Source organism: Perna viridis, chromosome 1 (genome assembly GCF_037379345.1).
Source record: "Perna viridis isolate PV_CMFRI_1.1 ecotype Kerala chromosome 1, ASM3737934v1, whole genome shotgun sequence".
Classification (NCBI taxonomy): domain Eukaryota; kingdom Metazoa; phylum Mollusca; class Bivalvia; order Mytilida; family Mytilidae; genus Perna; species Perna viridis.
The window spans coordinates 71,673,661-71,699,150 of record NC_142445.1 but is presented as its reverse complement, the minus strand read 5'-3'; the positions used below and the strand labels follow the sequence as shown (position 1 = coordinate 71,699,150).

At 32.9% G+C, this 25,490-nt stretch overlaps 1 protein-coding gene across 3 annotated transcripts; it reads right to left on the bottom strand.

The window, feature by feature from the left end:
• Positions 1 to 7,439: 7,439 nt before the first annotated feature.
• On the bottom strand, positions 7,440 to 24,735 carry LOC148630251 (uncharacterized). 3 transcript variants are annotated; one of them, XM_088564220.1, is made up of 17 exons: positions 24,405 to 24,735; positions 22,308 to 22,421; positions 21,237 to 21,347; positions 20,714 to 20,824; positions 20,392 to 20,502; positions 19,938 to 20,048; positions 17,926 to 18,036; positions 17,452 to 17,562; positions 15,692 to 15,802; positions 13,438 to 13,548; positions 13,139 to 13,249; positions 12,678 to 12,788; positions 11,295 to 11,405; positions 9,707 to 9,817; positions 9,235 to 9,384; positions 8,174 to 8,261; positions 7,440 to 7,854 (listed from the first exon to the last, which is right to left on the bottom strand). In XM_088564220.1, exons 1-17 carry the CDS (start codon positions 24,724 to 24,726, stop codon positions 7,746 to 7,748), a joined length of 2,115 nt encoding a protein of 704 aa, XP_088420346.1. In that variant the 5' UTR covers positions 24,727 to 24,735; the 3' UTR covers positions 7,440 to 7,745. The 3 variants fall into 3 exon arrangements, with proteins under 3 accessions (XP_088420346.1, XP_088420363.1, XP_088420355.1); XM_088564237.1 differs by lacking the exon at positions 9,707 to 9,817; XM_088564229.1 differs by lacking the exon at positions 17,926 to 18,036.
• Between the last annotated feature and the right edge of the window lie 755 nt (positions 24,736 to 25,490).

Here is a 25,490-nt window from a genome sequence, read left to right as displayed (position 1 = left end):
TAACAATATAACACAAGCTCGATAGAGCTTTTGAAACCAATAAAATTAAGAGTATAGAAAGAAACACATACATATAAATACACATATTTTTGCGCCTGTTTCAAGTCAGGAATTTCTGTATATAGGGACAACTATTTTGCTGTACATACCTGTGTACAATTCTTGGTCCACAAAAATCCTATATACAAAAATATATATATATATACACAAAAATAATTGTTTAACCCATTCTCATTGCCTTTATGTGAAAATATCAAACATTCAAAATTGTGCATTCTTTTGTGACTCTCCAACGCTCACTACTATGTAGTAGAACTGATATTTCGTTGCTGTTATATAGTCTTACTGTGGTTTTCCTTGATTAAAACATATTTTATTGTCAAAGACAATTGGATTAGACACAAGTTGTATAACTTATCAATGTCTTCTCCTAAGATATACATTTACAATAAATAGTATTATTTACGAAGTTACTATAGAGACAAACAAATATATAGTGACCCATAAACATACATGCATGCACTGGGGACTAGGCATGAATAAAATTAGACAGGCATATCGAAAAATATTTACTCAAATTGAATGCATTATGTTTAAATGAGTTATAAGTTGAATTTTTCAAGACACACATACATCAATGTTGCAGTGGAACATGATAAAAATAAACACAAGTAGTGTTGATGATATACCCTACGAGCTGAATGTAATATTATATTATTCACGTGAAAACCGCCTAGTAGCTTCAATGAACGTTTGAACATAACTAAAAAACAATGAGTTAAACTCATAACTCAAATAATCATCTAAAAAAGCAGAGTGTTAAAACAAGTATTTGTTCCTAGACCAGTCAAATTGTGAAAAAGCATGTTTCGTCGCACAGTAAAATTTGGACACACGAGGAAAAAATGTTCTGCGTCTTCTGTCAAAGCTCCACAAGAACAGCTTTTATCAAAAATAATATGTGTTCTAAATAAGTCGCTTTTCAAAGCACTACACTTATTTCTAATTCGTGCATGAGTCAAATTCATGAATCGTTTACCAATAAGGTAAAACGGTGGTGGCCTACTAATAGAATTATTATTACGACATTTTAATTTTAAACGTAATTCAAATATATCAGAAGAAGGTGATTCTGGTAAGGAGAGATCCAAATAGTTCCATAGGTTCAATGTAGCTGGCAAAAATGACTGTTGATACAATGAAAGTCTAGTTGGAGGGACGCTATAATTGCGGTTTTTGCGTAAGTTATACACTAATATCTCAGATACTAATGTGGGAAGTAAATCTGATAAATATTCAGGACAATGTCCATTAATCATATTATACAACAAAGGAAGTTTTTTTTTGTTCTCTTCTATCCTTTAATGTTTCCCAACCAGTCTCTCGATAAAGTGAATCTCTACTAGCATATGATGTTAAACCCGTAACTATTCTGTGGTTTTCCTGTTGAATTGTTTTGATTTCGAAATATTTTTTATCTTGTAAAATTGGCAACTTTTATATTTTCCGTGCAGGTAAATGAATTTGTCCACACGCTTAGTTTTGTTCCAGTCTACCTTTATTTTCTACAAGATGAGGTGTTTTGTTGAACCTCATAACTTCTGCTTTCTTCGCATTGAGTTGGAATCCAGGTTGACTTGCAAAGTGGGAATATCATCTGCAAAATGATGGTTCTCCAGTGTTGTGAACATAAAGTACCTTACTATTCCTGCATGTGCTTTTATCATAGTACCCTGGACTCAAAATATTAGCGTTCTGTGTATGCATTTCATATATACATTTTAACATTTGTTAAAGGTTTTGTTCTTGCTCCTTACTCTTATTTAATGCAGGTGTTGGTCGCGCGATACACATATAGTTCTTTATTTGCATGTAATATACCCCGGAGAAAAAATATCAACATTCTGTATCCGACCAGTACCCAGGCATATGACAGACCCAGAATTATATATGTGACACCTGCCCTGTGGTGTGAGGGTTATCTCGTCGTTATTGAATTTTATAAGACCCATGGGTGGCCTTGAACTGACATTTTTTTTTATCCCGGTGGGGTTGTGTCTCTTTGACATATTCACAATATCTATTCTCGTCATACATAAAGCAAGATGTAAAAGCAGCTACAAACAAGTCTTAAGTTAAACCTCTTTAAAAAATTAGCACTAAAGCAATAAAAGAGCACCAGTTTAAAAATACTATCTGTCTGAATTTACAATAAGGCTTAGTCATGAAAGGAGAAAGCACGCGGAGTATCTACTTACATTATTACAACTTCTACATACAACTCACAAAGAGATACTAGAAAATAAAAATAACACCTCTTCTTCAGCTTGACTTCTCCATTTAGTCGAAGTTACACGATTGTAAAGAACCAGCTGAAGCATGCTCCCATTTTCGTATGGGCTGCTTTTTTTTCTTAACTGTGTATCTTATGATGTCGGTTTATGGAACAGTAATCAAGGGAACCAAGGTTATAGCGGTAATCAAAAGAATGCAATCCAGGGACAAAGACCAGATATGGAAAACAGACATACACAACAAAGAACATAAAATAACTAAAATCATACATAAAAAATAACAAAAACAAATGAGCAACTCGAACTCCACTAAAAACTTGGAGCATGGACCAGGTTCACCGGTAGGGTAAGCGTCCTCTGCTTTTCTAGAAACACCCACCGAGTCGCTCATAAAAAGTCAAATCCGGGGTAGACAAACGAGGAAAGGAAAACTATTACCCGTTGAATAAATCAGTTTTTATGGTGCAGACGGATACACCATAACGATCCACGAGTTCATGATAAACGAACGTTGAATGTGGACGTGGGGTACTTGTTTAGTAAACAACCTTTGATATTTTTTCAAAAGATTATCACATTATAACAAATATGATACGGAATACTAAAACTATCCATGATGAATGAAGGAAAAACTGTAGTATTTATTTTCCTATAGCCGACAATACTAACCATTTCAAGTTGTTCAGCAATTTCTAATTAAAACTAGGACTCGAAAACCATTTTTTGTTGTAGTACTTTCATTCAGAGATCGAAAAATCACAATGGGGATAGAGGTTGACCATCTTTTTTTTTAACCACCATCAAAAGTTTTAAGGTGCCGGAAGTTTTGCATTTTTTTGGTTCCGCTCTCATTTGTAATATGCAGTCTTTACCAAATGAAAAACCAAAACTGGTTATTTGATCAGTAACTGTTTCTGAACAAGAAATAAAACTGAATTCGGTGGGTTTATAAAGACTGCTACTTAAATAATCCCAAACGAAATATCGAATTACGAATCAGTTCTTAATGTTCGGCCTATCCCACATAAGAAATCAAATTGTAAGGAAAGTTACAAATTTTTATCAGGTTATATTCAGTAACCTGGTTTGGGCCAGTTTACACTTTTTATAAACCGCTTATTAAAAACAACCGCAAAACAAGTTATTTCGTATAACCTGTTTAAAGATAAGACACATTCCTAGAATGATAATAAAAAAAATAAACGATTTTATATTTCTATTAAAATCATGACTAAATGTCAACTCAAAGGTGAAATCGCTGAATTTGGTTTGCGTCGAAATCAAAACATCATTATCTAAGAGACCAAGGCAACTAAACAAATTCTTAGATGAATTCAAACCTTACAAACAGCAACATAAAACAAGACACACAAGAAACTTTAACTTAAAAAGTTACTTGGATTTCTCCTAATAAGATGGAACGTGGACGAGTAGTACATGTTTATCCAGACTTTAAATATGAGGGTTATAACCAAACCAAACTACTTAAACCCCACTGCATTGTTTTCGCTTGTCCAGGTCGGGAGTGTCTATTTCGCAGTTACTGTGTATAATAATGTTTTGGATGCAGCTGCAGCTTGCCCTGTGGTATGGGGGTTCCTCGTCGCTCATTGAAGACCAATGGGTCGCCTTGGGCTGACATTTTCATCACGGTGAGGTTGTTGTCACGTTGACATATATACCATACCTATTCTCGTTATATCAGTACACAAGCTGAGCCTCTCATTTTCATATTCAAAAGACTGTCATATTATATCAAATATGATATGGAATACTAAAACTATCTATATGAATGAAATAGGTGTTCTTAATGAAGCAGATGGACGCACTTTATTGGTAGATATTTGAGATAACATTTCCGTGTTCTACGCTCTTACTAAAGTTGTATGCATAATTTTAGTGAAATGCTTAAATAACGGACGAGTTCAAAGTTTAAAACTCCGAATCATGCAAGAACTATTTTTTTAGATGTAAACGAGTGCTGTTCCTCAGCGTGTCACTATGGTAACTGTGTTGATGGTGTAATTAACTTATGTTTAAGTTCTAATGGAAATTGTGCTCTATTTTTTCACTCTTGTTGGGCTGATACGAACATCGTATAGTCAGATCCTTTTATTTCAGTTTCCGTTGTATAGATGACATTTTGTTTTTCTTTTAACAATCTTTGGGATTTTATACTACGAATCGACCCCAAAGAACTTGAAATAAAGTAAACTAAAGACACTAAGAAGTCAACCTCGAAAGGGAACTCATGACTAAAGTATACGACACTTATGCGATAACTTTGCCTTCCGTATCCCCAACTTTCCTTTCGTCTGTGGAAGCATCCTTTCTGCACACGCGTATGGAGTTTTCATGTCACAACTCATACGTCATTTCATAACTTGCCGAAACTACGCAGACTATTAGTAGATTGCTATATCCGTTTCAGGTCTGGAAAAGATTTGTATTGCTTCAAGATTAAAGACATCACTTTTAAAGTTCGTTGTATCCATTGCACCGATTTGTTCACCGTGTCATACTAGTATATTTCCATTACTTTTTCGTCTTCCCCGGACATGCCATTTTGTAATCAACTTGGTGAGGGATTCTAGAAAAGCAAAGTGTGCTTGGACTACCGATGGACCTAGACCATGATCCCAGTATATAGGGGAGTCCGAGTTGCTCAGTTACTTTAGTTAACCAACAGTTACCATAGATACAAGGAGACAACAAACATTCATCAATCTTTATAAAATGAGTAAATTCACGGCAAAATATGCCATAGTAAAATCAACATTTTAATGTTTTTAGTTTAATCTAAACGATGAAAACAAAGTTTTATGGAAAATTAACTCTTATTTAAATAATGTAAATAAGTAATGAAAAATAACCACAACAACTCAAAAGCGCAGCTATGTTCCCTATCAAGCTTAAGCAAAACCAGAATTAAAAGAAAAACACGTCCTTTAGAAAGAAATGATAAACGTGTGCAAGATCCAATTATTTGGTTACATTTAATATTTAAAAACACCAATTGAAACATTTATGTCATGGAAATATGATTATTGAAATTTTATTAATAAAAGATCTTTCCTAACCGCAGATAGATGGGAGTAAAAACCTTAGTTTTTTTGCGATTTAGGGAAGGATGAGGTACTACGTATAAGGAAAAGGCGGAATATCAGTTGGAGTTTGTCACCCTACATCATAGTCTCTGAAACGATACAATAATTAAGTCAAAATAATTCAAAATCACATTTTCTTTTCTTTTATACACGAACAGTAGGGTTCACATCATTAGCACTGATTAAAAAATACCATTCTCTATCATAAAAATGGATTTTTTTTAAAGTACAGCTCTGCCTTAAAATCAGACTGAGGCTTATAATGGGTGATTCTTGCACTTGCAAATCCTTCTGTAGGCCCAATAGAAATTGTATTAGGAAATGTAAGTGTATACATGTATAAAAGTAGTCCACTGATATTAACACTTAAATTTTGATTTTGTTCTACTACAGAAACAGAATTGTGTACGCTATAATCAAACAAAAAATATTTTACGATAAGTAGCAGATTCAAGGTCATGAACATAGAGAGGGTTGTTTTTTAATTAGGACATCACAAATGTATTTAATATACAATTTCATCGATTATCTTACGATATGATGAATCACCCTCTTCCTGGATTTTAGGCAGTACCGTATTCAAAACCCATTACAAAACAAAATAATATTAAAAAAAAAAGAAAGAAAAAAACTCCCCCAAATAAAACCCGAACATTAGCATTGATGATCTGTTATTTTCATTACCTTATAAAAGTTATCATTTTCTTTATAAAGCAATTTTCCCGAACGTTTTTTTTTTCACACAAGAGTAACTCTTAATACTTTAAATCAACATTTTACATTTTCGCCGTGTTAGATAATTTTTAAGTATTTCTGTAAATGTCCTTACCTTTACTGCAACATTGACCAATGTAACCTGCATGACAAACTCATTGATGGTTGTTATCTAAAGCTCCATGGATACAATGCTCGACACACGGTCTTGTATACTGCAAGTCACTTTCAGTAACGTTACATGTTTTAAAGCAATCACTCTTCGAATGATTACCATAACATAATAAATATTTCAATTTCATTTGATATCGATCACAGGGGTTTTCGCACTTTGACCACGGGAATGGTGCAGGAGACTTTTCACAGAGCTGACAACTTGGGGCAAATGTAATTGTTTGTAATGAGGCCAATACAGGGACTAATAAATAAATCATCACCATTCTCTCATTGATACAAACATGAATTTAATAAAAAAAAAATAGATCATTCATAGCTATATATAAATGTAGGTGTCGCAAGATGTATGTCAATCATCGTATAGATAATACAGTCCAACTCTACTTAGTCAAACCCTGTTTATAAGACAATCAGACATTTATCATGTACAACTGATATATAAAATGATGTTAACATCGTATTATAATGACCATGGATGCTTGCTATTTGATAATTCATAATTGGTGTAGAAGACTGGATGGTCTCCTTTATCTTCAGTTCTAATATATAACTTAATTTCCGTCAGAAATGTTGTCTCTATCAGTTCGAACAATTCTTTTTTCTTGTAACTTTATTGGGGCAAAAGGTTTGGCTTTAAACAACTTTTTTCAATTGCATTCATTTAGAGCGTTTTCTCAGCAAAAAGACGACTAATGCCGCTTTATGGCTTGCAGTATAAATGAAATACAACAACAACCCCCCTCAAGAAAAGTTCTTGCAATTATAAATGAAAAGATACAAATGAATACAAATACTTATTTTTTATTTAAGTATGCTCTAAATGCACGTGTGTATGCAGGCATTGCCATTCCAGATACATGTTTATGCATGCATTGCCATTCCAGACACGTGTGTATGCATGCATTGCCATTCCAGACACGTGTGTATGCATGCATTGCCATTCCAGACACGTGTGTAAGCATGCATTGCCATTCCAGATACGTGTGTAAGCATGCATTGCCATTCAGGATTGACATCATGTGCCGATTGTCTTATATTAAACCAAACGCCATAACATACTATTGAACAAGATATAACCTTAACAGTGAAAAATAATGTTCGAGCCAACGCCAGTATTATTACATGTACTTATGAGAACAACATTACACTACTTCGATATTTTTTATTATAAAAATACACTCAGTAATTTAAAAGCTACGTTACATGTCGAAGGAAAAATGAAAACGAAAGAAAGAACCAACATAAGTTTAAAAAAGATGGCCATAAAATAAAGATTATATTAAACTAGTGAAAAAACCCGAAAAATATTGCAACACAAGAAAGTAACTGTCACGATGGATTAAAAAATATTGTAATTTTATCAATGTCATTATTAAACTTTTTGAAAATGTTTGTAATATACAATTTTAACCATATATAACGTGTAGACAGTTATTCACATTAAAAGCTGCATTCATGGAATAACTTCCGGTTTTGGTAGATCATATGGCTTTCTTTTTTTTGCCCTCTCCTTCTCATATGAATCCTCAACCCGTGATTTACAACATATCTTGTTTTTCAAACTGAAAAAAAAAACCAAATGAAATTATGAAAATAAAATTGATAAACTATCTTCCGGTTCAATGTTCCAACTTTAAGTATGTTAAAGTCATAACACTGTATCATCAGTCACGATGCCATTATTAACCAACGTATAAAGATCAATATATGACACAGCAGTGTTCAACTTTTGGATTTAATCCTCTTCACTATTTACAACAGTAACTGAAGACTATGCATACTTTTTATAATGAATCACATGTTTTAAGTTACATGCAACTTAAAAGCTGTTTCAGAAGGCAGTATATAGTATACATCTTAATAAATACATATGATACTTACGCCGGAAACCGAACCAACATGAAAACTGAAGTAAGTACTGATATAAGAACGAAACCGACTGTAATCACAGCAGGTATCCACATGGCCACTACAATTGATAATATAGTTTTACCAGATGTCTGTCAATACTTTTCAGAGGCTGATCTAGGATTTTAGATTGGGGGGGGGGGGTGCGCACAGTTAAAATTTTTGGAGGTATACTTTTTGAAATATTCTTCCAAAGTGGTTGCAATGTAGATATCTTTTGTCGTAAAATTAGCGAGAAATTAAAATTTCAACCTAAAACCGCCTAAATCAACCCATGACAACCCATGCTTTGCACATTTAGGGGGAGGGGGGGGGGGGGCGTACGCCTGTCACATCCCCGCCTGAATCCGCCCCTGCATTTGTATGATTAACTTTACCCAAACTGCAAGCATTCTATCCGAGCAGTCAATATGCAGTTAACATATATTTACAAGTAATATAATGCAACTAACCGAATTTTTTTATATATAAACTGTCCAAACTTCAATTAAAAAAATTATTTACCTATAGGTCATCCCAAGTTGTAATATAACCCTCAACCAAAATAAAAAATGAAAAAGAAAGATATACGAATAAGTTTCAAAACGCATCTTAAAAATTTCTAAAATGCCCTAAAAAGCACGGAGTGTGTACCTCAAAGTAAAGTGAAAGAAGAATACTGCAAACTTCAGATTGAAAGGAAAAAAAATTCAAAATGGCAAATCCTCTTATACTTATTTCATTTCCTTAAAGATTCATCAAGAAGCCAATCAAGCGTTTCAGGGAAGTTTCCGATGCAAAACGGATACCCTTAATTACCATTCACCTAAATTAGTTATAAAGTTCATATTAAACTAATGAAAACCACAGAAAAAAAAATCAATCAACACAAGAGGTGAACATTGGTGATACAAAATTAGCGTTCACTAAAAGTTTTATAGAAATCCGTAAAGCCCTTATGAAGAAGTTTAGGACAAAACAGTGTAACAGACGAACGGGAACAAGGGACGATCGAAATTACATCCTGTAAACTGTAGACAATACTATATGAATACCTGAAGAATTGCCCGCGGAATTGGAAGGTTTACTATCAAGTGTGTTTAATGCTGTACTTTTCATCAATATTGTCAGGTCTGATGTAGAAGTAGTTTGAAGTGTTGATATTATAGGCATCGTGATGGCGGTGGTGGTTGTAGTGGTGATTTCTGTTTAAAAATAAAGTTTTGTTTTAATAAAACACCATTTATTTTGGTTGAAAAATATTAAATAAGACAAAGTTTCAATATACTTCGTAATGCTTTTCAATGACCATAAAAAGATATATCAAATTTGAATAAAAACTAAAATACCTGTTACTATCTTTTGTTTTTGTTTTTGTTTTAAAAATAATTTTTGAATTCACATAAATAGCAAAAGCTACGGATTGAATATACTTATTTAAAAACAACGACCATTTTGGTAGGACATCATTTAAGATAGGATGCGTTTATGATATCATTTCTAAATGCATTGATATTCTGAACCTACCAGTTTCGCAGTTCAGTCCAGTATATGATTGCGAACATGTACAGGTGTACCCGTTGACGCTATCCTGACATGTTCCATGTACACACGGGGAAGATTTACATTCATCTATTTCTATGTTTTTGAAAGAAATAATTGTAAAGAAAAAAGACGACGTAATAAAATCGAACACAATATTGAATGTTAAAGACAAAGCATAAAACACAAATAGAACAATAGACAAGGACAGTCGCACAAAAAAAAAAAAAACAAAAAAAAAACCCAAAAAACAAAAACAAAACAAAAACTAAATTACCAAAAAAACAAAACCAAAAAAAAACAAACAACAACAACAACAACAACAAAAAAACAACAAAAAAAACCAGGGAAATAGGAAGGAAATAAAAAGGAAATATTTAAATGACAAATAAAGCCGCACTTAAACTGGGCAAAACCTAGATGGACAGTTTCTCCATCATGCAAGACACCTGTATTATCGATTTATTGTTTATCCCATATTGAATTCGAAAAAGAGTAAATTCCTTAACATTATAAAATAAATGGAATTGACTTAAATATCTTATTTGATTCGAATGTTCCATCTAAATTGAAATATTCATTACTGGTACAAATTTTCTCTTCGTTTTCTTTTACATGTGCTATGCGTCATTATCATTTATGTAAAGACAGACACATTTTCTGATCGCATGATTGCTGTTCTTAGAAAATGAAGCATTCAAATATTAAATACCCGTATTACAATGTTCACCTATCCAGGATCACAAACAATTGTAACTATTAACTCCATCTTTGCATGAACCATGATGGCATGGAGGGATAGAATTATAAGGATTAAACAGCTTTTTTCGGTCGTTCATGAATGTATGAACGGATCTCTCCACTCCCATACATTACATTCGGCCGTTCGTTAAGTTTGGGAGCTCAGAAATCCGTTCATTCATGCATGAACGACCGAAAATACTGTTTAATCCTATAGTAAAATGTCACACCTATTTTACAATTTACACCAGTATGCAGTTATTACTCTTAAGGACAATTTGAATTTCAAGTCAGACCAGATGTAACGTTTCAGATAAAGTAACTGATTTAAAATAATTTGCTCAAAACATCAAACAAGTTATTTTATAGCGTAATTCTGGCGGAAATCAAAAGAATGTAATCCACAGACAAAGACTAGACATTGAAAATGGACATACACAATATAGAATATAAAGTAACTAAAATCATAAATGCAAAATAACAAAAGTTAATGAGCAACTCGGACTCTACTAAAAACTGGGAGCATGGATCAGGTACACCGGTAGGCCAACAACAAGAACAGAAAAGAAAAAAAGATACAAAAAAAAAAAACCAAAACAAAAGCAAAAACAAAACAAAAACAAACAAACAAACAACAAACCCCATGTTGACAATGTTTCTGTAACTTAATGTATGATTGTTCCATTTTGAGGTTTGAATATAAATAAGTATACAGTATAAAAGGCAAAACAAATTACCGCCATATGGAACATATATTATAAATAACAAAGACCGTTATTACGACTATTAACCATTTTTAACTATTTAAAGAATGCATATGAAAAACACTAACCCGAATCACAGTCTTTACTAGTAAATCCAGGATCACAAACACATGTGTAACTATTGACTCCATCTTTACATGTACCATGTTTACATGGATATAGAGAACATTCATCTATATCTGGAAACAAACAACCATCTTTAAGGCTGGCCTTATGGATAAAATATAAACTATTCAACTGCAAGTTCTGTGCAGAATTTTAAAGAATATTTTGCCCAATTAAGGCATTATAATTTTTTTTAGATCAGAAGTTGTTATTGTTTTTTTCCAAAAGACTTTAATTGACCTTTGCGTTATTTCTACAAATGTCATTAACAATTTACATTTCTTTCTATTGATATGTAATTGTCATTCTTTTAATCCTGAACTCATTGCTTCAAATAAATAAATCGGAAGCTAATGCATGAAGGTTTTGTGATTTTATGACTAATAAATAAGTTCATTTTAATTTTAAAAATATACAACGAAACATTTGTGATGTAGGAAACTGGAAACATTCCTAAGCCTTACTCAGCAAATTGCAGAAATAATGCTAGACCATCAACATTAGAGAAAGTGTGCATAATTTTATTTTGTGGTAAATGTAATCATTTTTTTCACAGTCTGGACACTTATATTCAAGATCTCGTACGCACGTGTAATCAAATGCAAAATTTCTATAACAATCTATTTTAAATTTGCAGAAATCGACAAAAAATATACGGAAGCCTCAAAATAGTGGGACAATTTAGAGACCTCAAAATCTTATTGCATGGCCAAAATAGTGAAATCAGATACTTGGTGTAATACATATAAATAAGTTTACTTAAGACGAACCTTGCTAACTGTGTAATTCTTAACTCCGTGAATTAAAGTCTACTCATTAAATTCTGTAACTTAGTTTGGATAGCAAAAATAGTATTTTGTGTAGAAAGTCGTCATTTCTTACTTTTAAATTGATGTCGGATTTCATAGTAGGAATAATCTATTTTTTTTGCATTAAACGCTGATATTTGTGTTTATATAATTGTTAGTGTAAGGTCAATAATACTATAATACTAGACAAAATTGACTGAACATGAATTATTGTTTTATGCGTTAAAATGTGTTATCTATACAAAGCAGGGTTAGTCAACAAAACATGATCCCCCCCCCAAAAAAAAAAAAATAAAAAAACACAAAACAAAACAAAAAAACAAAAAACAAAAAAAAACCAAACAAACAGAAGAAAACAAAACAAAATAAAACAAAACAAAACAAAGCAAAACAAAACGTAAGAAATCAAACAAAATGTTAATTAAAATAAATTACTAAAAGAGACAATAACCCTGTATGATAACAAATAACAACAGTCTTACCTTTATACTCACTTCAATTAATGTTTTAAAGATCTCATACAAATAGGCTACTAACCCGAATCACAGTCTTTACCAGTAAATCCAGGATCACAAACACATGTGTAACTATTGATCCCATCTGTACATGTGCCATGTTGACATGGAGATGGGGAACATTCATTTATATCTGAAAAAAAATAGGCTTCTTCAGACAATGTGTAGATAATTGTTATTGAGAAATAAATACTAAAGATTACTAACTTTGGTCATCTATTATCAAAATTTGAGTGTGTTTTTATTTTACTACCACATTTTTCACCATATTTCGAAAATATTGAATTACCCAGATAAAACTAAAGGGTTAAGTTACTATCAATAAAGGGAATTATAACCATCATACAACGATTCGTTTGACTCACTGCAGTAGTCATCTCCATCCAATATCATTATTGAAAAAAAAATCTATCTAGTCTTCAAATGCATAGAAAATACAACATGATTTGTTAACTATTCAATTTGATATATACGTATAATTACTTGATGAACACGTAACACCCGTAAATCCTTGGTGACAGATACATTTGAATCCATTGACCTCATCCTGACATGATCCATGGAGACATGGTGAGGGAGAACATTCGTCTATATCTGAAATAAATAATGTTTTCAACATTGTAACTTTTTATCAAAGATTTTTTATGAATAACCTGACGTTTTATGTTCGATGTAAAAAAAAAACCCTCAGAAACTATCATGTTTCAGAGAGTGGTATGTAAGTAGGTACAATGTACAACACAAAATATGAACATATAACTGATTCCTCACTGTATACTTACTTTTTTCACACTTATTACCAGAGTAACCTGCATTACATAGACAAGTATATCCATTTATTTCATTCTGACACGTACCATGATGACATGGTGAAGAGGAACACTCATCTGTATCTAAAACATTATGAAGATGTTGTTAATTATGTTAATATTAGAGAAAAAGAAGTAAAAGGTCATTAACAACCGGTTATAAATTATCCATTTCAGTCAATTTTATTATTTACGTGAATACTCTTCTTTTTTTAAGAAAGTAAGATTAAAAACTATTTGAAAAATAAGTGCATCAGAGAATAATAGATAAATTAATATGTGTGTTGATGAAGTATTACAAAATAAGATGCCCCATTTATTTTTCCAACCTTCACGTGTACTTAATTTCATACTCTGTATCGGAGTTTCAAAAGATTGGTGAAATAAGGAATAGATTTAGTACATCATCATAATAATAGCATAAATATTTAACGAATTCTTACTTTTCTGTGCTTTCAATCATTTGCACTATTAAAGCTTCATCAAAAAAATGTTTCTTTAAAATAAATCGCAAACTATTTTGAGGTACTTAGATGTAAAATATAGTGGGTAAAACTTTTAATTTGTCTAAATGGATTAGATATAGGCCTTAATTACTAAATAATAATTCACGATAATATTTAGTAAAATAATTGTTTCATTCATTTAATTTTCCAAATGTCAGAAATACTTCTCGTCACACGTCAGCTCACCAGATTGGCAATGAACCCCAGAGAATCCAGGATTACAAATACATTGATATCTATTTACTTCATCCTGATATGTACCATGCTTGCACGGCGAGGAAACACACTTATCTGTATCTATACAGAATAGCTTGAATAGCAAATATATATTATGTTAAAGGATAAAGGATACTACAGACACTGAGAAGTCAGCCTCATATTTTGACCTTCACTTAGAAATCGATGGTAAAGGAAAATTATTGACCAAACTTTACGACAGAGTTGTCAACTTTTCTTTCATCTCTGGCAACATCTCTTCAGCACCTGCGTATGGAGTGTTCATATCACAACTGATACGTTATGCCAGAGCTGGCCGAAATTACGCAGACTTTTTGTATCGCACTAGAATTCTAACAAACAGGCCTCTGGAACAGGGTTATGTTGGTACAAGATTGAAGTCATCACTACAGAAGTTTTATGGTCGTCATCATGAACTCGTGGATCCTTATGGTGTATCCATCTGCACCATGAAAACTGATTTATTCAACGGGTCATAGTTTTCCTTTCCTCGTTTGTCTATCCCGGACTTGACCTTTTATGAGCAACTCGGTGGGTGTTTCTAGAAAAGCAGAGGACGCTTACCCTACCGGTGCACCTGGTACATGCTCCCAGTTTTTAGTGGAGTCCGAGTTGCTCATTTGCTTTTGTTACTTTGTACGTAAGATTTTAGTTACTTTATGCTCTTTGTTGTTTATGTCTGGTCTTTGTCCCTGGATTACATTCTTTTGATTACCGCTATAACCTTGGTTCCCTTGATTACCCTTTTAAAAACTATAAAAAGGAACAACTGTAGGTTATAGCGGTAATAAAAAGAATACAATCCAGGGACGAAGACCAGACATGGAAAACAGACATACACAACAAAGAACATTAAGTAACTAAAATCATACATACAAAGTAACAAAAGCAAATGAGCAACTCGGACTCCACTGAAAACTGGGAGCATGGACCAGGTGCACTCGTAGGGTAAGCGTCCTCTGCTTTTCTAGAAACAGCCACCGAATTGCTCATAAAAAAGTCAAGTTCCGGGATAGACGAACGAGGAAAGGAAAACTATGACACGTTGAACAAATCAGTTTTCATGGTGCAGATGAATACACTGTAATGACACACGAGGTCATGATGACGACCATAAAACTTCTGTAGTGATGACGTCGATCTTGAAGCAACATAAACCTGTTCCAGAAGCCTATTTGTCCGAATTCTAGCGCGATACAAAAAGTCTGCGTGGTTTTGGCAAGCTCTAGCATAATGTATGAGTTGTGATATGAACACTCCATACGCAGGTGCTGAAGAAATGTTGCCACAGATGAAAGGAAAGTTCACAACTCTTCACGTTTGTCGTAAAGTTTGGTCCATAGTTTACCTTTACCATAGAATTCACGCTAAAAGCATTCATTAATCGTGCCTTTGGTTAACGCGCGTCTAGGTATCATACGTGCGGAAAGCCTCAGTGTCTCAAAAAGTGTACCTGTATAACTGTTACGATATCCCGTACATACCTATCTCACAATTGACACCCGAATAGCCTGGAGCACACATACATATATAGCTGTTGGGATAATCTGAACAAGTTCCATGTATACAAGGAGAAGATGAACATTCGTCTATATCTGGAATAGAAACATGTTGCTCTTAGTTGGTGAAAATGTAGTAAGTCTGACGAAAAATCGTTTTTGATTGATTGATATCCCCATGGAAAGCCATGTTTAGACTTCATTGTATCTGCAATGAAATTAATTCTATATTATCTTTTTTTCAGGTTGAACATAAACATAAACGGTCACTTTAAAACTAGACGATTCACGAGAATACATAAACTTTGTTACAAAAAACAAGTGAAACTATTTTTCTAGGCGACTAAGCAATTACTGATAACATCAATGTGTTCATCCTAGAATATCCTATGACGTCTACTTTCATTACCGATGCTCAGGTTGACTCCAGTGTTATGTTCAATATCTATTAAACCAGATAACTGGATGTGGTGAAAACCTAAACATTTGCCTCATTTATTTTTCCATACAAATTTAACCATACCGGTTTGACAGTTAATTCCGGAATATCCTGGTGTACATGTACATGTATAGCTGTCAGGATGGTCTATACAAGTTCCTTGACTACATGGAAATGATAGACAATCGTCAATATCTGTGACAGAGCATATCAAATGCACATACAATGTCTCATTTGCGGGTGTTAAGTTGCGAATTTGAAAATAGTCCGGATAATCATTCAAAAAGAGTGAATTTTCCTCAAAGTATTTTTTTCTATTTAAGGTAGATGTACTGAAAGTACATGTACACCGACTACAAATGGGTTCAAATGTTTGATTTTTGTCACATTTTTATTATCGACTTAAGAGATATTTGTTTGAGTAATCGGAATAATATACCCAAGGACAAACATTGACTGGGAAATCACACACACACAAGGCTAAGAACATGAATTAACCAAAAGAACATACACAACGAACCTGGGCTCCACTAACATTTGGGATCGGTATCGGTAGGGAAACGTCTCTGCTTTTCTAGAAACACCTGCCGAGTTGCTTATAAAATGTCACGTCCAGGGTAGACAAAAGAGAAAGGATTGTAAGCACCAGTTATAAACAGATACATACCAATCTGACAGTTATCACCAGAATACCCGGGATCACATGTACACGTGTAGTAATTAGGACGATCTGTACATGTTCCATGCACACATTGGGAGGAATGATAGTCGTCAATGTCTTCAAAACAGACGCTTGACTGTTTCGGCGTTTTTTTAAGGGAGAGTTTAGTAGCTACTAAGCAAGACGACTGAACATCAGATTAAATGCAGCGTTTTTGTTATAGTAATATCCCTTCTTTACCGCGTAATGTAATTTGAAATCAATAATGCAAATGATGCAATTGATATTGGAAAACAAAAAAAGATTTGATTTTTTCCCTATCAATCATATTCTGAAAAATCGTGGATAGCAAAAGATATCATTGACATGTATAATGTATCCAGCCTGCAACACTGTGTGACTATTTTTATTTAATATAAATTAAATATAAACAGAAGGCATACATGTAGCATTATATAATGTTTAAGTTTTCTTACGCTCATATGAGCTTTTAATCATCAGTCAAATTATTTTAAATTCTCATGCAGGAAACTTCTTATCATGCTACCTTCAAACATGTGTGTGATATATCAGACAATAGGATACAAATAATGAAATAAATATCATTTGTTATCTAAAAATTGTAATTATCAGTATCATTCATACCATGCTGACATACATCACCAGAGTAACCCTGATCACAGGTACACGTGAAGCCGTCCACTTGATCTGAACATGTTCCAAAAACACAAGGAACCGAGGCACATTCATCAATATCTAAAACGCAGAATGTCATCGTAATATATACATATACAGATATATCATGAAAATATGGTTATTGCATATTTCTTGCAATGAATATGATGTTTGTGCAACAAGTCTTTTTCTATATATCATACACAAGTATTGATAATTATCATTTCATATTGAGAATACGAACTGAGTTTATATGAATATATGTGAATTAAGACACTTTTTTTCGACGTTATCACAGAAAGATAATTTCATAATACTTTTAAAAGATATATTAAGCATATATTAATATAGTGTCTTACATTTCTAAAATTATATAAAGGTCATAATAGAACTCGACCTATCATTTAGTATTATCTAAATATAATTCTAGAATCATATACCTACCATTTTGACAGTTATTTCCGGAGTAGCCTGGATCACATGTACATATGTAACCATTAGAAAGGTCAATACAGGTTCCGTGAATACAGGGAGCGGAGAAACATTCATCAATATCTGCAAGAGAAACAGTGAATTAATGGTGTTCTATCAAGCGTTTAAACATGATCGTATATATTTTTAATTTTTTTTTCAGGATTAACGACATAACTACCAAATATTATGGTCGTCACCATGAACCCGTGGAGTGTTGTAGTGTGTCCATCTTCACTAGAAGAACCGATTTGATTATCATGTCTTAGTCATTACGTTTCCTTGGACGACTTACTCGGACGCTTACCCTACCGATGCACTAGGTCAAAGGTCACAGTTTTAAGTTGTAACCAACTAATCTATGTGTGCAACTTGCACTACAATGAACATGAAATGGTCAAAATAACACGCGATACGGAAAGAGAAGTCAATATATTTGTGGTGTAATTTTGTCACCATTTTAATCTCTTCATCGATCTCGAAGTGTAATTCAAGATATGAGGCAGAATTATAGAGTCTGTTGTGTCTTTTATCTCAAATTGTCTAAGATTGATGCGATGTATAAAATTCCAGTAGTTTTTTAAAGACAAAACGTTGTCTATATGGCAGAAAATAAGATAAAATTGTCTGTTGGATACGATAAGCTATGAAGTCAGCCTCATAAGAGTACAGGAATATGATATGGATTAGAAGAGTAATCAAGGGAATCAAGGTTATAGCGGTAATCAAAAGAATGTAATCCAGGGACAAAGACCAGACATGGAAAACAGACATACACAACAAAGAACATAAAGTAACTAAAATCTTACATACAAAGTAACAAAAGTAAATGAGCAACTCGGACTCCACTAAAAACTGGGAGCATGGACCAGGTGCACCGGTAGGGTAAGCGTCCACTGCTTTTCCAGAAACAACAACCGAGTTGCTCATAAAAAGTCAAGTCCGGGGTAGACAAACGAGGGAAGGAAAACTATGACCCATTGAATAAATCAACATGCTTCGTTTCCATTGGAATGTAAGTTGTTTGTTGAAAACTACGTCCGCCACATCGGACAAATATATAGGCGATAAATAAAAGTCCGTCATTTGATAACATCTTCTTCGATATATTTAAAAGATGATTTAGGATCCTATTTTTTTTAAAAAAAGTATGAAGAATCTGCCAAGTTCCTAGATAATCAACGATGTATAATGCTTTTAAGCACGGATTTCAACAGAGCACAAAGAAGAGTAGTTTAAAGAGCAGAGACTATTATAATCTAGACTATATATATATAAACGTCTCCAAATGTGACGGCTCTATTCGGTACACTGCTCCAACGATGTTAGAACTGTCAAATTTTTGGTCGTTCCCTACGCGGGACTCGAACTCGTAACGCTGTGACATCTATGGCAACACGACCTGCACAAAGTCCAGCGCCCTAGACCACTCGGCCAGTTAGGCTAGATTAAAACATAGCTTTCGCTATATTATAATGACCCGGCCGGCAAAGGCTATATTTTGATTTTTTTGTTACGCTTATTTACATTACAACAAGGTGCGTTAATGTTTTCTCTTTGAATTATTAAAGAAATAAATCCCAGAAACTCCATTAGGTTATTGCTTTATCACGGTTTGGTCAATTATGTTGCATTGTAAATAGCAATAGCGAGGTGTTGAAGGACGACAATAAATTGTCATCCCGCGGTAAAGCAATGATAAAATGGAGTTTCTGTGATGAATTCCGATTCCAGTTTCTTCATTTTGTAATAGACGCAGCTTTTGTGTTGCACGAAATATTGGTCACGTGTTTTTTTTACCATAGCTGTGAAAGAGCTTTATCGCAGTAAACAGAAATCATATGTTTTATTAAAATGTACATAAAACATGAAAAATAAGAGGTCCTTTTGATTTTAATAACGAGTTGATCTTTTTACGATTTAAAATCAATGTCACATGATATAACCACGTTTCAATGCTATTTAACTCATACAACTTTCCATACCTGTTTGACAGTTTACACCTGAGAAGCCTGGATTGCATGTACATGCATAGCTATTTAGATGATCAGTACAATTTCCATTCAGACAAGGAGAAGATGAACATTCATCAATATCTAAAATCAATATATCATTGCGTTAAAAAATGAAAAAGGATGAAGAAATCTAATTTCAATAATAAATACATGGTATAGTGTACACAGTTTTCAAAGAGCATTCTACTATGTTTATTTTTAAATAAAACATTTATAAATACTCTACATTTCATAGAGTGCAAGTTAAAGCTGTAAATTTCTGTATTGACTTCAATTATATCCCCTTTATTCAAATTATTAATTGGTGTGTTTGACAGTTTTGCAGTATTGTTTTATTAGTTGTTTAATTATAATCATTGTATATCAGAGGCTCACTTAAATCAGCAGCTTTTCATTTTAACCAGTGACAATGTTTTGAAAATACCTAGTTGACAGTTTACACCAGAAAATCCGGGATTGCATGTACATGTATAGCTATTAAGTTGATCTGAACATGTTCCATGGCTGCAAGGGGACGATGAACATTCATCAAATTCTGCAATAGAGAAAATTGAGAAAAGTATCGTTTGGTGTTAGTAATTTAGAGGCTTAAACATTCTTGTACTTCTACGATACACTTATTTATCTAAGTAATAACTACTTGCACAAAGCAAAAGATAATAATGAATGCATGTATAATTAGGTTTGAATAATGGTATTTATGTCTAAGAATACTCATAGTTTATTCGAAGTGTGTAAATACTGACCAGTTTGACATTTATCACCAGAGTATCCAGGATTACAGATACAGGAATAACTGTTGGCATGGTCAATACAAGTACCATGTTTACAAGGAGAAGATTTACATTCATCATAATCTACAAAATAAAAAAAAAACAAGAAAAAAAAAAAAAAACAAAAAAACAAAAAAAAAAAACAAACAATTTTTCAAATCTGATGATGGCTAACGAACAAGTTACTATATTTAACTTTTCATGACTCATAAAGTTATAACTCTGGAAAACGATAAAAACGATGAGGAATTTCAGGAAACAAAATGTAATTGTTCACATTGAAAACGTCTACATTTTTATGTTTTTTTTTCATTTAAATTAACGAACTTGGCCAACAGAGACTACTTGTAGTATCGTGGTTTGTGGTTGTATAGAAACTACCTAGTTCGAGACTCTGGCCTCTATTTGATGACTTTCATGCTAAGACTTATTCTACCTCGACAATAAATCATAATGAACCATATCATTAAGAATTCGTTTTGTATTGAAAATTTACCATTAGAACAGAGCTTTCCATAAAATCCAGGATGGCAGTTACATGTAAATCCATTCACTTTGTCCACACAGTTTCCATTGATACAAGGAGAGGACTGACATTCATTTATTTCTGAAAAATGACCGTAATTTATACCATTTTTAGAATATATCAGTAATACACCAACTTGAATTGATGCATTCAAAGACAAAAGAAACGAAAGACCCCGTCCTAAGTAGGAACTATTTAACTTTCTGGAAGACATGTGTTTGTTCCCGATTTTTTTTTATTGATTATGCTATTCGTCTCTGTGTTTATGTAAATTATATTAGTCTTTCTTGTTCTGTCTTTGTCAGTTAATTTGTTCTGAAAAATGTTCTTCTTCGTGCGGTTACCTTTTTTGATTCCCTCCTTTTTTAGCATCTTTTTCGATACACTTTTCTTACACGGAAAATATGTTTCTACATATTATAATAGATAAGATACGACAACTCTATTGTTAGAATAAATTGTGTAATCCTTTGATTTGCAGATATTCGCTTGAATATTTTAGACAATGACAAGGCTAAAGGGTTGATATTTTTTGCAAAATGTTAACAATGTTTGAAATCCAGATATTGAGATTAAAAAAAAAACAACACATGTCTACCCCCCCCCCACCACCTCGAAATAAACAATGGTAATTCGCAGGATGATGATCAAATGTTATCCTCGGAAATCATAATCGCAATCCGAAATTGAAAAAGGGACGCTATTTCCAAGTTTATATTTGTGAATTCATTTTTCGCACCGCCTATCTTTTTTTGTGCTAAGAATTTTTCTTTCGTTTCCAAAACATGAAATTTGAATTGGGATGTTTAGGACATAGAAATAGAAAACATAATGCGCTACAATACTGAATGGAAGGCCTTCTGTCTTTATATTGTTAAACTCAAAAAGTTTGCACAGTATCTTTTTTTCCATTAGTTTACATCAATGGTGTCAACGTACCAAAACATATACAAAACCTAATTTAGCCAACATATCAATTAGAACCATAAGATTAATGTAAATTGATAAGACTATAAAATATTTTTTTTACATAATATTAACCTATTTCACAGTTGTCTCCCGAAAATCCAGGGTTACAATGACATGTATATCCATTCTCTTGATCTAAACATATTGCGTTATGCTGACATGGAGAAGATAGGCACTCATCTATGTCTGAAAATGAATTATTAATTTTACACATTGTTAGTCCTACCACAACACTTGTTACTCCCGTAGTGGTATCAAATCAATGTGAATCCTGAAAAATTCGAAAGATCTTTTGGAGACAATCATACTTTGTAAGAAATAAATCCCAATCATCTTCCAAATATACAGAGGAAGATGTTTACAAAATGCTGGAATTTTTAATCGACAACATATTTGTCCAGTGTGTTGGACGTGTTTTTCACCAAACGGTCGGCATTCCAATGGGAACAAATTGTGTTCCTTTACTTGCTGACCTATTTCTTCACTCTTATAGGCTGACTTTATAGCTCATCTGATCAGAAAGAAAGAATATTGTTTGGCTAGATCCTTCAATCTCAATTTCCGCTATATAGATGACGTATTATCTTTAAACAATCCTAATTTCGGGGATTTGATACATCGCATCTACCCAAAGGAACTTGAGATAGATGATACTACAGACACTGTGAAGTCAGCCTCATATCTTGACCTACACTTAGAAATCGATGGTACAGGAAAATTATTGACCAAACTTTACGACAAACGTGAAGACTTTTCATTCAAAATTGTCAACTTTCCTTTCATCTGTGGCAATATCTCTTCGGCACCTGCGTATGGAGTGTTCATATCACAACTGATACGTTATGCCAGACCTTGCCGGAACTACGCAGACGTTTGTATCGCACTAGAACTCTAACAAATAGGCTTCTGGAACAGGGTTATGTTGCTACAAAATTGAAGTCATCACTACAGAAGTTTTATGGTCGTCATCATGAACTCGTGGATCCTTATGGTGTATCCATCTGCATCATGAAATCTGATTTATTCAACGGGTCATAGTTTTCCTTTCCTCGTTTGTCTATCCCGGTCCATGCTCCCATTTTTAGTGGAGCCCGAGTTGCTCATTTGCTTTTGTTAATTTGTATGTATGATTTTAGTTACTTTGTGTTCTTTGTTGTGTATGTCTGTTTTCCATGTCTGGTCTTTGTCCCTGAATTACATTCTTTTGATTACCGCTATAACCTTGGTTCCCTTGATTACTCTTAGATGAACTTAAATATTCATGTTCCTTTTTTTTCATTCCCATACTATACCATACTAAAAAGGTATCTACTCTTTTCCTTCACTGAACTCGTATGGTCGGGTTAGAATTTTTATTGTGTAACATAATTAAAGGATCAAAGTTATGGAAGGTAAAATCTAATGCACATATGATTAAAAAGATTTCTTGTGTCCTTAAAGCATTAATAGTTGTGATTTCGAATGTTTTCCAGGTAATAGAATTATACCGAAATGTATCCTATGAAAAAGTCATTAGTTTGTGAATTGTAGCTCAACACTGATTGTCGTTTTTTTACTGCACATGTAATAAAACAAGTCTTTAAAGGAGTTCATTTGTTAAAAAAGAGTAATCAAGGGAACTAAGGTTATAGTAGTAATCAAAAGAATGTAATCCAGGGAAAAAGACCAGACAAGGAAAACAGACATACACAACAAAGACAATAAAGTAACTGAAATCATACATACGAAATTACAAAGGCAAATGAGGATCGTTAATAAGGCGACATGTGTTTTTTGAGTATGCATTTATAAGGTTTCTTTTCAAAAAGCGACTTTCTGTTCGTACCCTTGTATTATTTACACTTTTTCAGACAGATATCTGGTGAAAAAAGACGTGGATGTGAAATGAAAGGTCTTTAACACAGTACAATACATGATGTTGAAGCTATACTAATTTATGTCCATAAAATGTTTCTAAATATGAGAAATTGCACAACATAAATACACTAAAATTCAGAATTTGTCATGTCAACTAATTAAAAAAAGATATAAAAGCACTTAAAGACATTAATAATACAAACAGGACAAACGTTGAAGAAAGAGAAAAAATAAATCATAACGTAAAAAAATCGGTCAATATAAGCAAAAAACCAAAAAAACCAAGACTATCAATAGAGAATATTTTCTCACCAATTTGGCAACACTGGCCTTCAAATCCATTATTACAAACACATTGATGGCTATTAGTACGGTTAGTCCCATGGATACATTTCTCTACACATGGTCTGATATCCTGAAGATCACTTTCTGCGACATTACATCTATTATAACAGTCCGATTTCGATAAATTTCCACAACACAGGAGATACTTCAGTTTTATTTGATGTCCTGTACATGGATCATTACATTTTGACCAAGGGAATGGTACTGGAGACTTTTCACACAAATTGCAACTTGAACATGCAACTATATTCCAGGCGACTACAATGAATGATAAAACAAGTCCTGCCATCCCGTTTCATTATCAAACAGAAATAAAAGAAAAAGTGTTAATTTTAAAGTCAATAGTTTTATCTATACGTACTTTAAGACCGAACCGGATTTTTTTTTATCAATGATTACCGTAAGTTATTGTAAAGTGAAGTTTTACACTAATATGTATATACCTATAGAGTTATTAAAGTAAAATGATAGTAAAAAAGTAAAGTTTCATTTCAATGTACTTAATAAAGTTATTTTTTATTTTACATCAACTTTTCAAGTAAAATACTTGTAAGATAGGACTGAAAAAAAGAAAGAAATCTAGAGAGATTAAAACGGTTCATTATAGAGCACAAATGCAAACTGAAATAAACAAAACAAATTGTTTGTCTCCTGTCAGCCGTGAATGTTTCTTCGTTTGTACGTTGGATATTCCTATCTTCTTCTTTTCTTGTAACTTCTTGTTTCAATTTACTGTTCTTAACTATGGATTTGAATTTCTTATTTTAATGTAAAATATAATTTTTTTTTCTGGAAATACTTACAAGCGTAATTTTAAAAAGGAACCAATTCTATAATTGGATTAAAAACACGGAAACTGTGAAATAAATGACTACCTAGAATTTCACAAAGATGAATCATGTGAATCAGTAGAGTAAGAATTTCATATACTAATGGAATGGATATTTATATATTTTAAACGGCATTCATCGCAAGAACAGAAAGTGAACAAAAAGTTTCACAGATAGGGAATTGTTTTACTTCGATACTGATAAATTTTCACAATGCATTAAA